The sequence below is a fragment of the Oratosquilla oratoria genome, chromosome 6, assembly GCF_046742065.1.
Source record: "Oratosquilla oratoria isolate Oo_2021 chromosome 6, ASM4674206v1, whole genome shotgun sequence".
NCBI classification, from domain to species: domain Eukaryota; kingdom Metazoa; phylum Arthropoda; class Malacostraca; order Stomatopoda; family Squillidae; genus Oratosquilla; species Oratosquilla oratoria.
This window is the reverse complement of record NC_134782.1, coordinates 84,048,915-84,063,776: the sequence shown is the minus strand read 5'-3', so window position 1 is coordinate 84,063,776 and position 14,862 is coordinate 84,048,915. Positions and strand designations below refer to the sequence as shown.

The 14,862-nt window shown below is 42.9% G+C and overlaps 1 protein-coding gene across 5 annotated transcripts in view; it reads left to right on the top strand.

Moving 5' to 3' along the window:
* bchs (WD repeat and FYVE domain containing 3 bchs) overlaps positions 1–14,862 on the top strand; it is a 404,566-nt gene that overhangs the window by 327,146 nt on the left and 62,558 nt on the right. For all 5 annotated transcript variants that reach the window (XM_076187465.1, XM_076187467.1, XM_076187468.1 and 2 more), the window contains exon 54: positions 6,622–6,745. In XM_076187465.1, coding sequence (XP_076043580.1) covers positions 6,622–6,745 — 124 coding nt within the window. The remainder of the gene's footprint in view (positions 1–6,621; positions 6,746–14,862) is intronic.

Genomic DNA, 14,862 nt, shown 5'->3' with positions numbered 1-14,862 from the left:
CATGGTTTCCAGACGCCCTCGAGCTAGCGGTGGAGGAGCCCCTGGCCCTTCAGGGAAGATCCGACCTTCTACATCAACCAGTCAACGGGGGTCCTGGAGCTGCAACGTCTACATCGTGGGACCACCCCCCAACCCCAAGAGTTGGGGGCCAATCAGCAGCAACCACCCCTGGCCATCAGCTCTACGCAGATGGCACCGATCCCCAAGGAGGAGCTACGCCTACCTGGGGGAGTACCACAATCCTTTTTTTCCAACACACAATGTTACGTTTTTTCTGCACTGAGGGGTCATTTTCCGGCGATCACCCCTCTTCTTCTACTTTTAGCCGGAGATGTAGAGAGCAATCCTGGGCCCACCACAAAATACACATGCCCAACATGCTCTAAACCCATTACTTCGAGCAGACAGACAAAGGGCTCAGTTCAGTGCAATATGTGCAAAAACTGGGCCCACCTCACTTGTACAACACTTGCTGACACAAACCAATACACAAACACTTGGACATGTTCTACCTGCCCTCCAGTAACCCCAATCCCACCTCCCCAACCACAGCCAACACCCTTACCCACTCCCAATTTCCCTTTGCCCTTACCCCCGATTAGTACTCCCCTTCCTTTGTCCCCGATCTCTCCTTTCCCCCCCTCTGACCCAGATCCTACACCTTCCCCACTACCACCCCAACCTCAACCCCAAACGGCAACATACAACACATACAAAACACACAACATCAACATATTACAACACAAGATTGACGGTATTAACACTAAAAAACATGAACTTGAACACTTTCTTAAACAACACAACATACACATTGCAATTTTACAAGAAACAAAATTAAGACACTCACACAAAACACCATCATTTCATAATTACACCACCATCAGACAAGACCGGACTGACGGCAATGGCGGTGGACTCATCACCCTGATCCACCATTCCATCTGTTTTGTGGACACAAGTGCCACAACCAAAATTCTCCTCCCTACCACAGATAACACAACAGAAACCCAATCCATTCGTATCCGCACAGGCAACAATTCAACACTAACAATAGTTAACATGTACATTCCCCCCCAATCATCCCCCACAGTTCCAAACACCTTCAGACCTCAACTCAGCCAACTAACCTCAATCCCCAACCTGATTATGGGTGGTGACTTCAACGCCAAGTCGTCTGCCTGGTTTGTCGACAACCCTGACACAGACAGAGGGCTTGATATACAGACTCAATTCGACTCATTGACTATCATGAACAACACGCATAATCATACACATATCCCACACCAAGCCCTCTACACTCCCTCCTCTCCTGATATCACCTTTTGCTCCCCCTGCCTAACCCCAACAACATCATGGAGAGTGGTCGGAGCCCTTGGCTCTGACCACCTTCCAATCATCATCACCACCAAAACAAGATGCACCCCAGCTGGCCACAGACACACTTACACCAATTACAAGAGAGCTAACTGGGAAGCCTTTACTGAAGAGACAGAACAACATTTTGAAACACTTAACAGTACACCAATCACAAACATAAACAATGCTGTACACGATTTTAATACAATCATACAAAACGCAGACAAGGGATACATCCCTAGAGGCAACAGAAAATCACACAACCCCAACTTCACACCAGAAATCCAAGGCCTCATCAGACAACGTGACACACTTAAACACGATACCCCCACACCTATCCCTCAAAACATAGCAGACCAAATACAAACACTAAACACTGTGATTGCCAATAAAATACATGAACAAAAAACACAAAATTGGCAAAACTTTATCAATACACTTGATCACAAAACAAACACCAGCAAATTGTACAAAACACTCAACAGCATCACACTATCCAACACTAACACTACATGCTCTCACGCAGCAATAATCACAACAACAGATAATCTACCCTCAAACAGACAACAAGCAAACGCACTCATACGTCATTTTGCACAGACGAGCCATCTTACATCTCACCCTGACGACCGACGCACCATTCGACGTAAGAAAGACTTCCCCACAGACTCAGACTATACACCCTTCATAGACAGTCAGACAAAACTCATAATGCATAATCTCAAGCACTCATCTGCCTGTGGCCCTGATAACATAAGCAACATCCACCTAAAACACATTGGACCACAAGGTATACACGCACTCACAAACATTGCAAACTACAGCTATTCACACAACACTATACCCGACATCTGGAAGCATGGTAAAATAATCACCATTCCAAAACCGAACAAAGACCCAACAATCCCAACATCGCACCGCCCAATCACACTTCTCTGCACCCCCTCTAAAGTCATTGAACGCCTAATACTTAAACTTGTCACACCATATATTCCCCTTGCTGACTCACAACACGGTTTTAGGCCACTACACTCCACAAACACTCTTCTGACAAACCTCACACAAAGAATTTTAGATGGCATCAATTCAGATAGGCCCCACCACAGAACACTTCTTATAACATTGGACATTAGTAAAGCTTTTGATGCTATCCCCCGCCACAACCTAACAAATAAAATATATAACACAGACATGCACAATAACACCAAAAGATGGCTGGCCAATTATCTGGCAGGCAGGAATGCTCATGTGTCATATAATGGCCAATCATCGCACATCAGAAACATTAAGAACGGAGTACCACAGGGCTCAGTTCTATCCCCCACATTATTTAATCTATACATGCATGACTTACCCATGCCAGACACCTCAGAAATACAAATCTCTTCCTACGCAGACGACATAACAATCACATGCACACATCGTAACACAGACAAAGCTGCAGAAATAATCCAGCCTTACCTTGACACACTTAACACATGGTTCATCACAAACAGACTCAAAATAGCTCCAACCAAATCTACAGCAACACTTCTCACCAACTGGACAAAAGAACACAAATACATACCTCATCTCTACATCAACAACACTCTAATACCACACACAAACACACCGAAAATTCTTGGTGTAACATACGATACATCCATGTCTTTCAAACAACACCTCACAAACATAAAAAACAAATGCACACCTAGACTTAACGCACTTAAATCAATCACAGGAACAACATTTGGACAAAACAAAGAAACTAATATAACAATATACAAACAATGCATACGCTCAGTGATGAATTATGCGAGTCCTGCATGGGCTCCTAATCTCAGTGAGACACACCACAACACCCTTCAAATCATACAAAACAAAGCCCTAAAAACAATTACAGGCTGCACAAATACATCACCTACAGACCATTTACACCATGAAACAAAAGTCCTCAAAGTCAAGGACCACCTCGACATGAGAGGCACACAAACACTTGCTGCAGCCACCACAAACACATCACACCCGCTACACTACATAGCAGAACACCCACACACACCAAGAAACATTAAAACTACACCCAAAGACCTTTATTACGCACAGATACTCTCTTCTCTTCCTCCACAACCACCAAATACCAGCCTCTGGAAACATATTCATAATCATATCACTCACCGCTCCATTAACACACTGAAAGACAACACACTGCTGCATGCCAGACCCCCTGATATCCACCCTTCTGAATCCTCTCTCCCACGAAAGGACAGAGTCCACTTGGCCAGACTGCGATGCGGTCACCACCCAGCACTTCTAAGCTACCAGAAGAGGCTGGACGACCGTGTTGTGAACAGCTGCCCAGGATGTAACACTTCACCCCATACCATACAACACATAATGGAAGTCTGCATTATACACAATCATGCACGCAAACAACACAACATACACTCTATAAAGGATTTGTGGGAAAACCCAGTTTCGGCTGTGGCCTTCCTTGGGGAGACGGGACTGCTCGGACAGACAGTCTAGGGAACGACAACAACAACAACAACAACCAGTCAACGGGGCCTGGCACAAGAACCCGTCAGCTCTGGCGCTTCACACGTTCAGACTATGGTCCGGATCCTCCTAGAGAAGGGTTTCCCCAAAGAAGTGGCGGAAGACATGTCCTCCCCTATTCGCTCTTCCTCAGCTACCCTTTATCAAGGGAAATGGAATGTCTTTGCAGAATGGTGCCACTCCCGGGCAATAATCCCAGATCAAGCCACCATTCCTCAGATTGCCTCCTTCTTCCACTTCCTCCGGAAGTCCAAGAAGATCTCCCTCTCAGCAGTGCAGGGCTATAGGGCAGCTCTTAATCAGGTGTTTTCTCTGAAGGACATGGATCTGGCCCTGTCCCCAGAGATTTCCATGCTCTTCAGACATTTCAGAAAATCATGCCCCCCCAGGGAGATCACTTCTCCTCCGTGGGATGTGGCATTAGTCCTGAACTCTCTGCGGGGTCCCCCTTACGAGCCCCTCCAAGATGCTCATTTGAAGGACCTCACCTTGAAGACAGTTTTTCTCTTGGCCCTTGCATCTTCCAAGAGGGTCGGGGAGTTACATGCCATCTCTTATCGAGTCGCCCACTCGAAAGGATGGCAAGAGGTCTCCTTCACCATAATGGTGGAAGAGGCAGGAAGAGGCTGGAGGAATTCATTTGAAAATTAGAACCAGAAGGCCAGGTGGAAGTGATACAGTGTACATTCCCACTCAAACAAGGGCACTTAATGAAGGTGATTATCAGGAAATATTGTCAGGCACATTTTCTGTTCTGAAAAGTGCTATTGAATAAAGTGACCATATAGTACTCACAGTGAGACATTAATTTTAGAGAGATGAATTGGGAGAAATAGGAAGCATAAAAGTTCCTTGGGAAATACACCATTGATTATGTAATCATGGGCATCCAGGTGGGGGATGGGGGCAATTGCCAGCCCCTCCCAACCCCCATCCCCTACACACCAGGGTGTGTAAATTTAGCCAATCATCTCGTATAATTCCGTTAAGTTTTTAAGTTATAGTATATCAGTGTATGGTTGATAAGAGTCAAAATGTAACTTGCATATTGTAAATATATGAACATTTAACATACACAACATTGTAAATATATGCCTATATGGCCAATTTGAAGTGTATATCTTGATATAAACCAATACCATTAACCATATCTGTATAATATTTTTAATTTTGTCCCCCTGCCCAACAAAAATTTATACCCCGTTACCAAAATCCTTGCGGATGCCTGATTATAGTGGAAGATATGATCAGATGGGTAGAAAAGATGTGACTTGAGTAAGAGGAGATGACACTCCAGTGAGATTGGATTTGTTACTTACCAAAGAACCAGACATTATTGGCTGTCATATCTTTGCCCTATAGGAAGAAGTGACCATGTACATTTTCAATTCTAGTTGGAAGGTGGGGTAAGGGAGCTGAGGAATGAGTTGTATAGACAAGGCACACCCAATTTTGGGATGATGAACTTCTCAGATTTGAGGAGATTCTTTGAAGAAGTTGACTGGGAGGAATTCATGGATGCTGCCAGCACTGAGAGGAAATGGGAAATCTTTCAGTTACTTTACAACTTGGATGTGAGTAAATATGTGCAGAGAATTAGTGGGACTGAGATAGCTAAAGAAAACAAAAATATATCTTGGAATAAATGAAGGAAGAGACAAACCATGAAAACAGAAAAAGGATACTAAATAAAAGATGAGAACAGTAGAACTTGAAGAAAAGTGGAAAGGAGCTTGGTAAATGGTATTATTGATAAATGTGGGGATGAACCAAAAACGTTCTTTAGGTTTATCAATAGGAAGTTGATGCACAGGGAAGGAATTTCCAAACTATGCTGAAGTTATTGAAGAAGTATAAGCCATCATCCAGGAAGTGCCAGGGAGGGAGGGAGGGAGTGAGGGGTGGTGAATGGGAGTGAAATGGGTGAGAGTGAAATTATGCCTTTTGACTTTGGCTGCCTCCATTATAAGAGGGAAAAAGACCTTGGTAAATGTATGTATGTATAAACCCAGGGTGAAGGAATGAAAATAACAATCTTTTCACAAAGGATAGTGCCGTTGTAGAGGAAGGAGATGTGAGCAGTAATTTTGGATTTTAGGTTATAAACATTGAAGACACTAGTGGTTCTTTATCACTCACAAATCCTTATGAGAAGAAACTATACTGTTGTCTGTGTTGTATTAATGTGGATGTGTCTCTACATCACTGGGGAGCAGGAGTGGATTGGTCGTAAGATGTCAACTCTTTATAAGGAAAAGGGAAAAATAGTTGGAGTTGGGAGTGCAAATCCACATGGAAGTGCAAGTGTTGATGGGTTTTGAAGATAGGTGGTTGGGAGGTGATTCACTCGGAAATCTATCAAAACAGGCCCACATCTGTTTTTAGCCCTTAGTTTAATGGATCCTGTCCATATCCCTTTTTTGAATAAGGGGTAATGATACCTAGATTCCATTAGAAGGGAATCCTCCATATTTGAAGGGACAATTGGAAAATATTTGTGAATGGGAAGCTGAGCTCCTTGGGGATTGCATTTTTTTTCCTAGCATTCATGCAGGGGTCTTATCTGGTCCCATAGCTCTCTCTCTCTTATTGTTACAAAATGCATAAGGATGTGTATATTTGATCATCTCTTATTGAAAATGATTTCAGATTGTTATGTTTGAAGTGCAGTGTTTTTATGCTCATGATATATCTTCATTTTCTCATATATTTAAAATTTGTATGTTCTAGTTTACGTATTGGTGGATATGAAAGTGAACGTGCTATGCTGGTTAGTGAAACACCCCAAAATGGAGAAGTCTTGGCTGCTGTCTGCCCAAACAATAAACTTGTCGTCACAGCTGGTACCTCCACGGTAAGCAGCCTAGATTTAGGATGAATTACTAAACATTTCTCACAAATTGTTTGTAGCATTATTCTCAAGAATTGGCTATAACTGATATATTTGTTGGTTTATCTGTCAATATAGTGAATAAATGATATAGATTAGGTTTGATAAAGTATAGTGGTTAGAGTGTCGCTTCTTGCAGCAAGGTCAAGGTAACAGCAGTTTGAACCCTTCCACCAGCAAGTTGGGCCAAGGGCATGGTTCATTAAATTCCACCCTACAAAGTCCTCTGTAAAGGGTGCTGCCCTAGCGTCTTGATAGGGGGAAGTCACAGTGGGGAGAAACCCTCTTGGGCTACGTCAAAATATAATCCATGCACAACCATTCTGACCTTGCCATAACTACAGTGTTGTCTGCAAACAACAACTGGCTCACCTACTTGTCTCTGCTATCTCAAACCATTTCCAGTCCCTTGCCCATCATCCACACATCTACCTACAGTGCCACCTTATCCATATACTCATTGAACAGCCATAGCAACATGACATTGCTCTGATGCAGCTTCACCTTTCCCTCAAACCATTCATTCTCTCCATTTCCAATCTTACCACAGACGCTATTACTCTTGTAAAAACTCATGACTGTCCTTAACAGCTTTCCCCCATTCCAATACATTCCACAGTGTCATCCTGTCTACCCTGTCATAAGCCTTCTCCAAATCAACAAAGGGCCAAAAAACATCCTTACCTTTTGCCAAAACCTTTTCACAAATTTGTCTTACCACAAAAATTTGATCCACATATCCTCTACCTTTCATAAACCCACACTGTTCCTCACCAAATACTCCCTCTGTTCCTCTCTTAATCCTATCAATGAAAACCATCCCATAAACCTTTCTAACTACACTCAAAAAACTGATCCTTATTAAATTACTACAGTCACATTTGTCCCCCTTTTCCTTTGTAAAGCAGAACTATGTATACAATCCTCTAGTCCTCTGGCTTTCCTCCTTTAGACACACATTGAACAATCTCACCAGCCTGTCCATTGTGACTGTACCTTCCTTCTTCAGACACTCCACATGACACCCATGCAACCCTAACCTTATCCAAGTATTACCAGTTCTTCTAATTTTCAAAGTGTAATTGTGAATGTCTGACTACAACATTTGATGGAAAATGAAACTGCAATCTCTCGAAGGACGTTTCTTTAATGTATGTACACTAAATGCACTCAGAGAGGCCTAGCAAAGGACTGACTTACCCAAGCATGGGTATGCAGATAGTGTCATCTCAGTTGCCATATATACACTAGCTATTACAATTATAGAGATTCGTTTATTTGTAGTATAATACTACAAATAAATTAATATAATTGTAATAGCTAGTGTACAGTATATATGGAAGAGGAGGCAAATCAAGTAGGGAAGAAAAGGTAAAAGGTGCAGATGGAGAGATGATAATGGAAGAGAAGGCAGTAAGAGGAAGGTGGCAGAGTATATTAGGGAGTTGCTAAAGGTGAAGGAGGATAGGGAGAGAAAGGTAGTTGCAGTGGGAAGTACAAAGAAAATGAGATTGATCAGTGAGGAAAATGGAGGAGAAATAGGGAAAGATGAAGTGAAAGTAGCTGTTAAGATGATGAGAGCAGGTAAGGCACCTGGGTTGGGTGGATGCCATGCAGAATGTCTGAAGAAAGGAGGTACAGTTATTGTGGACTGGCTGGTGAGGTTATTTAATGTTTGTTGGAGGAATGCCTGTATAGTTCCACTTTACAAGGGAAAAGGGGACAAGTGTGAATGTAGTAGTGTCAGACGGATCAGCTTGTTGAGTGTAGTTGGGAAGGCTTATGGGAGGGTTTTGATTGAGAGGATTAGAAGAACAGAGGGAGTAATTGGTGAGGAACAATGTGGTTTTTGGACAGGTAGAGGTTGTGTAGATCAGATGTTTGTGGTAAGACAGATATTTGAGAAAGCTATAGGAAAAGGTAAGGATGTTTTTTGGGCTTTTATGGATATGGAAAAGGCTTACAACATTGTAGACAGGAAGGCACTGTGGGAAGTATTGCAGATCTATGGGATAGGAGGAAAGCTGTTAAGAGCAGTCAAGAGTTTTTATGAGACTAGTAGAGCTTGTGTTAGGATTAGAAATGTAGAGAGTGAATGGTTTGAGGTGAAAGTGGGACTTCATCAGGTATGTGTTATGTTGCCCTGGCTGTTCAATCTATACATGGATGGGGTGGTGCGAGAGGTGAATGCAAGGGTAGTGGATCAGGGGTTGGAGATGGTTAAAGAAAATAGAGAAAAGTGGGAAATAAGCCAGTTGTTGTCTGCTGATGACACTGCGCTTGTAGCAGGATCAGAGGAGGGATTGAGGAAGTTAGTGACAGAGTTTTGGAGAGAGTGTGAATGAAGGAAGATGAAGATAAATGTGGGTAAAAGAATACTGCCACCAAGTAATTCCACTTGGAGCGTAAGAGGCGAGAAGAAAGGGACGGGGATTGGGACTAGGCATCCTTTTCCTTGTAGCCCCACAGGGGACATTCCTAAAAGAAAAAGCAAGGGCATAAGAGGGTCTGGGAGTTTTCCGACAAGTACTCTAAGGTTTGGGTCTTTTAATGTGCGTGGATATGGTACAGATGAGAGTAAAAGGGAAGAGATAGGTAATATGTTTGTGAGAAGAAAGATGGATGTGTTGGCTTTGAGTGAAACTAAGCTGAAAGGGAAGGGCAAGTGTAAGTTTGGGAGTGTAAGTGGGAGGTTATCAGGAGTGAAGAGAGGGTGAGGGAGAGAAGGGGTGGCTATACTAGTAAGTGAAGAGATAGGTAAACGTGTAGCGGAGTGGAAGGAGGTTTCCTCAAGGATAATGTGGATGAAGGTGAAACTGGGAAAGGAGATGTGGGTCTTTGTATGTGCATATGGGCCTGGCAGTGAGAAGAGCGTAGAAGAAAGGGAAGCTTTTTGGAAAGATTTAAATGAGTGCATAGAGGATTTAGGGAGAAATATCAATGTAATAGTACTGGGAGACCTTAATGCTAGGGTAGGAAATGATCCAATTGATGGAGTGGTTGGGAAATGTGGAGTTCCAGGAAAGAATCGTAGTGGAGAGTTGGTGGAAATGTGTCTAGAAAGAGAGTTGATGATAGCAAATACAGTGTTTCGGAAGAAAGTCAAGCATAAGTACACATGGGAGAAGGTGGTGGAGGGAAGGGTGGTAGATAGAGCGTTAATGGACTATGTAGTGGTGAATAGGATTATGATAGGAAGAGTTAAGGATGTACATGTGCTAAAGGGAGAGGGTGAGGGAATATCAGATCATTTTTGGTGGAAAATAAGTTGAGAGTGGAGGATTGATGTAGGAAGAGGAAAGGGACAAAAGGTAGGGAGGTGCTTAGAGTGAACTCTTTAAATGAAAAGGAAAAGGAGAAGGAGTACAAGAAGAAGCTGAAGGAGGAGTGGGAGGGAGTGAAGGATAGAGTAGAGCTAGGTGTGGAGGAGGAATGGGGATGGTTCAAGGAGGGAGTCACAAAGTGTGCAAAGATGGTGTGTGGAACAAGAAGGACAGGAGGAAATAGAAGGAAGGGTAGTGAATGCTGGGATGAGGAAATTAAGGTTGTAGAAGAGAAGAAGCAAGTTTTCACAGATTGGTTACAAAATAGGACAAGGGAGTCATATGAGAGGTACAAAGAAAAGAAAAGAGAAGTAAAGCAAAAGGTAAAGGAGGCAAAGAGGAGAGCAGATGTGAAATGGGGTAAGAGTATGACAGAAAATTTTGAAAGTAATATAAAGATGTTTTGGAAAGAAATTAAGAGAGGAAGAGGAGGCGAATCAAGTAGAGAAGAAAAGGTAAAAGGTGCAGATGGAGAGATGATAATGGAAGAGAAGGTAGTAAGGGGAAGATGGGCAGAATATTTTAGGGAGTTGCTAAATGTGAAGGAGGATAGGGAGGGAAAGATAGTTGCAGTGGGAAATGCTAAGAAAATGAGAGTGATGAGTGAGGAAAATGGAGGAGAAATAAGGAAGGATGAAGTGAAGGCAGTTGTTAAGATGATGAAAGCAGGTAAGGCACCTGGTCTGGATGGATGCCATGCCGAATGTCTAAAAAAAGGAGGTACAGATATGGTGGACTGGCTGGTGAGGTTATTTAACCCATTCAACTCCGATGACAAGATGTCTTGTCATTTGGTCAAATAAAACAAAAAATCATAAAACACCAAAATGTTTGATCAAACACCAGAAAAATATGACGTCAGTCCTCGCTTCGCTCGCAGCGAAGCGAGGACTGCCGTCATATTTTTCTGGTGTTTGATCAAACATTTTGGTGTTTTATGATTTTTTGTTTTATTTGACCAAATGACAAGACATCTTGTCATCGGAGTTGAATGGGTTAATGTTTGTTGGAGAGAGGGTAGAGTGCCGGAGGACTGGAGGTGCCTGTATAGTTCCACTTTACAAGGGGAAAGGGGACAATTGTGAATGTAGTAGTGTCAGAGGGATTAGCTTGTTAAGTGTAGTTGGGAAGGCTTATGGGAGGATCTTGATTGAGAGGATTATGAGAGGAAGAGAGGGAGTAATTGGTGAGGAACAGTGTGGATTTAGGACAGGTAGAGGCTGTGTAGATCAGATTTTTGTGGTAAGACAGATATGTGAGAAAGCTATAGGAAAGGGGAAGGATGTTTTTTGGGCCTTTATAGACCTGGAAAAGGCTTACGACAGGGTAGACAGAAAGGCACTGTGGGAGGTTTCATGGATATACGGGATAGGAGGAAAGCTTCTAGGAGCTGTCAAAAGTTTTTATGAGAGTAGTAGAGTTTGTGTCAGGATTAGAAATGGAGAGAGTGAGTGGTTCGAGGTAGGGGTGGGACTTCGTCAAGGATGCGTTATGTTGCCCTGGTTGTTCAACTTATACATGGATGGGGTAGTGCGAGAGGTAAATGCAAAGGTAGTGGGTCAGGGATTGGAGATGGTTAAAGAAAACGGAGAAAAGTGGGATGTGAGCCAGCTGTTGTTTGCGGATGACACTGCGCTTGTGGCAGGATTGGAGGAGGGATTGAGGAAGTTGGTGACAGAGTTTGGGAGAGTGTGTGATAGAAGAAAGCTGAAGATAAATGTGGGTAAAAGTAAGGTGATGAGATGTACAAGTGGTGAAAGTGGCAGTAGTCTGGAAGTGAGCATTAAGGGAGAGCGACTGGAGGTAGTGGATAGTTTTAGATACTTGGGTACACATCATTTTGTCTGTGATAGAGGAGGACTGCTCACAGAGAAATTATGAAATTTTTATTATACTATTACTACTGTCCCTCTGTTGTGCTGTAGCCCAACCCCTTGTTGCTGTCCTGTACCATTTCTCTGAATTTCATTTCCTTGTTTTGCCTACCCTCTGGTGGGGGGAAAAGAATGCTGCCACCAAGTATTCCCACTTGAAACGTAAGAGGCGAGAAAAACGGGACGGGGATTGGGACCAGGCATCCTTCTCCCTATAGCCCCACAGGGGACATTCCTAAAAAAAGTAAAGGCATAAGAGGGTCTCGGAGTTTTCCAATCAGCACCCTAAGGTTTGGGTCTTTTAATGTGCATGGATGTGGTACAGATGAGAGTAAAAGGGAAGAGAAAGGTAGTATGTTCGTGAGAAGAAAGATGGATGTGTTGGCTTTGAGTGAAACTAAGATGAGAGGGAAGGGGGAGTGTGAGTTTGGGAGTGTATTTGGGAGGTTCTCAGGATTGAAGAGAGGGCGAGGGAGAGAAGGGGTGGCTATACTAGTAAGTGAAGAGATAGGTAAACATGTAGTGGAGTGGAAGGAGGTTTCTTCAAGGTTAATGTGAATGAAGGTGAAACTAGGAAAGGAGAAGTGGATTTTTGTAAGTGCATGTGGGCCTGGTAGTGAGAAGAATATAGAAGAAAGGGATGCTTTTTGGATAGATTTATATGAGTGTATTGAGGGATTAGGGAGGAACATCAATGTAGTGGTATTGGGAGACCTTAATGCTAGGGTAAGAAATGAACCAATTGACGGAGTGGTTGGGAAATGTGGAGTTCCAGGAAAGAATCATAGTGGAAAGTTGATGGTGGAGATGTCTAGAAAGAGAGTTGATGATAGCAAATACAGTGTTTCGGAAGAAAGTCAAGCATAAGTACACATGGGAGAGGGTAGTGGATGGAAGGGTGGTAGATAGAGCATTAATGGACTATGTAGTGGTAGATAGGAGTATAATAGGAAGAGTTATGGATGTACATGTTCTAAGGGGAGAGAGTGGAGGAATATCAGATCATTTTTTGGTGGAAGGTAAGTTGAGAGTGGAAGATAGATGGAGAAAGGAAAAGGACAAAAGGTAGGGAGATGCTTAGAGTGAACTCTTTAAATGAGAAGGAAAAGGAGAAGGAGTACAAGAAGATGAGAGAGGAGTGAAGGATAGAGTAGAACTAGGAGTGGAGGAGGAATGGGGATGGATCAAGGAGGGAGTCACAAAGTGTGTAAAGATGGTGTGTAGAACAAGAAGGACAGGAGGAAATAGAAGGAAGGGTAGTGAGTGGCGAGATGAGGAAACAAAGAAGGTTGTAGAAGAGAAGAGGTGAGCTTTCACAGATTGGTTACAAAATAGGACAAGGGAGTCGTATGAGAGGTACAAAGGAAAAAGAAGACAAGTAAAACACAAGGTAAAGGAGGCAAAGAGGAGAGCAGATGTGAAATGGGGTAAGAGTACGACAGAAAATTTTAAAAGTAATAAAAAGATGTTTTGGAAAGAAATTAAGAGAGGAAGAGGAGGTGAATCAAGTAGAGAAGAAAAAGTAAAAGGTGCAGATGGAGAGATGATAATGGAAGAGAAGGCAGTAAGAGGAAGATGGGAAGTGTATTTTAGGGAGTTGCTAAATGTGAAGGAGGATAGGGAGGGAAAGATAGTTGCAGTGGGAAGTGCTAAGAAAATGACTGTGATGAGTGAGGAAAATGAAGGAGAAATAAGGAAGGATGAAGTGAAGGCAGTTGTGAAGATGATGAGAGCAAATAAGGCACCTGGTCTGGATGGATGCCATGCAGACTGTCTGAAAAAAGGAGGTACAGTTATTGTGGACTGGCTGGTGAGGTTATTTAATGTTTGTTGGAGAGAGGGTAGAGTGCCAGAGGACTGGAGGAGTGCCTGTATAGTTCCACTCTACAAAGGAAAAGGGGATAAGTGTGAGTGTAGTAGTGTCAGAGGGATTAGCTTGTTAAGTGTAGTTGGGAAGGCTTATGGAAGGATCTTGATTGAGAGGATTATGAGAGGAACAGAGGGAGTAATTGTTGATGGAACAGTGTGGATTTAGGACAGGTAGAGGTTGTGTAGACCAGATGTTTGTGGTAAGACAGATATGTGAGAATGCTATAGGAAAAGGTAAGGATGTTTTTTGAGGTTTTATGGATCTGGAAAAAGCTTATGATAGGGTAGACAGGAAGGCACTGTGGGAGGTTTTGCAGATATACGGGATAGGAGGAAAGCTTTTAGGAGCTGTTAGGAGTTTTTATGAGAGTATTAGATCATGTGTCAGGATTAGAAATGGAAAGGGTGAGTGGTTTGAGGTATAGGTGGGACTTCATCAGGGATGTGTTATGTCACCCTGGCTGTTCAACTTATACATGGATGGGGTATTGCGAGAGGTAAATGCAAGGGTAGTGGGTCAGGGATTGGAGATGGTTAAAGAAAATGGAGAAAAGTGGGAGGTGAGCCAGCAGTTGTTTGTGGATGACACTGCACTTTTAGTAGGATCAGAGGAGGGATTGAGGAAGTTAGTGACAGAGTATGGGAGAGTGTATGAAAGAAGAAAGCTGAACATAAATGTGGGTAAATGTAAAGTGATGAGATGTACAAGGGGTGAAAGTGACAGCAGACTGGAAGTGAGCATTAAGAGAGAGCGACTGGAGGAAGTGGATAGTTTTAGATACTTGGGTGCGAATGTGGCAGGAAAGGGAGGAGTGGAGGTGGAGGTAGAATGTAGATTGAGAGAAGTGAGTAAATGCCTTGGTGGATTAAAAAGTGTAATGAGAAATGGACATTTGGGAATGGATGCTACAAGGAGATTGTATGAAGGAGTGATTGTGCCAACAGCACTGTGTAGGGCAGAAACATGAAAGATTAGAGAGGAAGAGAGGAGAAGTTTGTGTTTGAGATGAGGTGT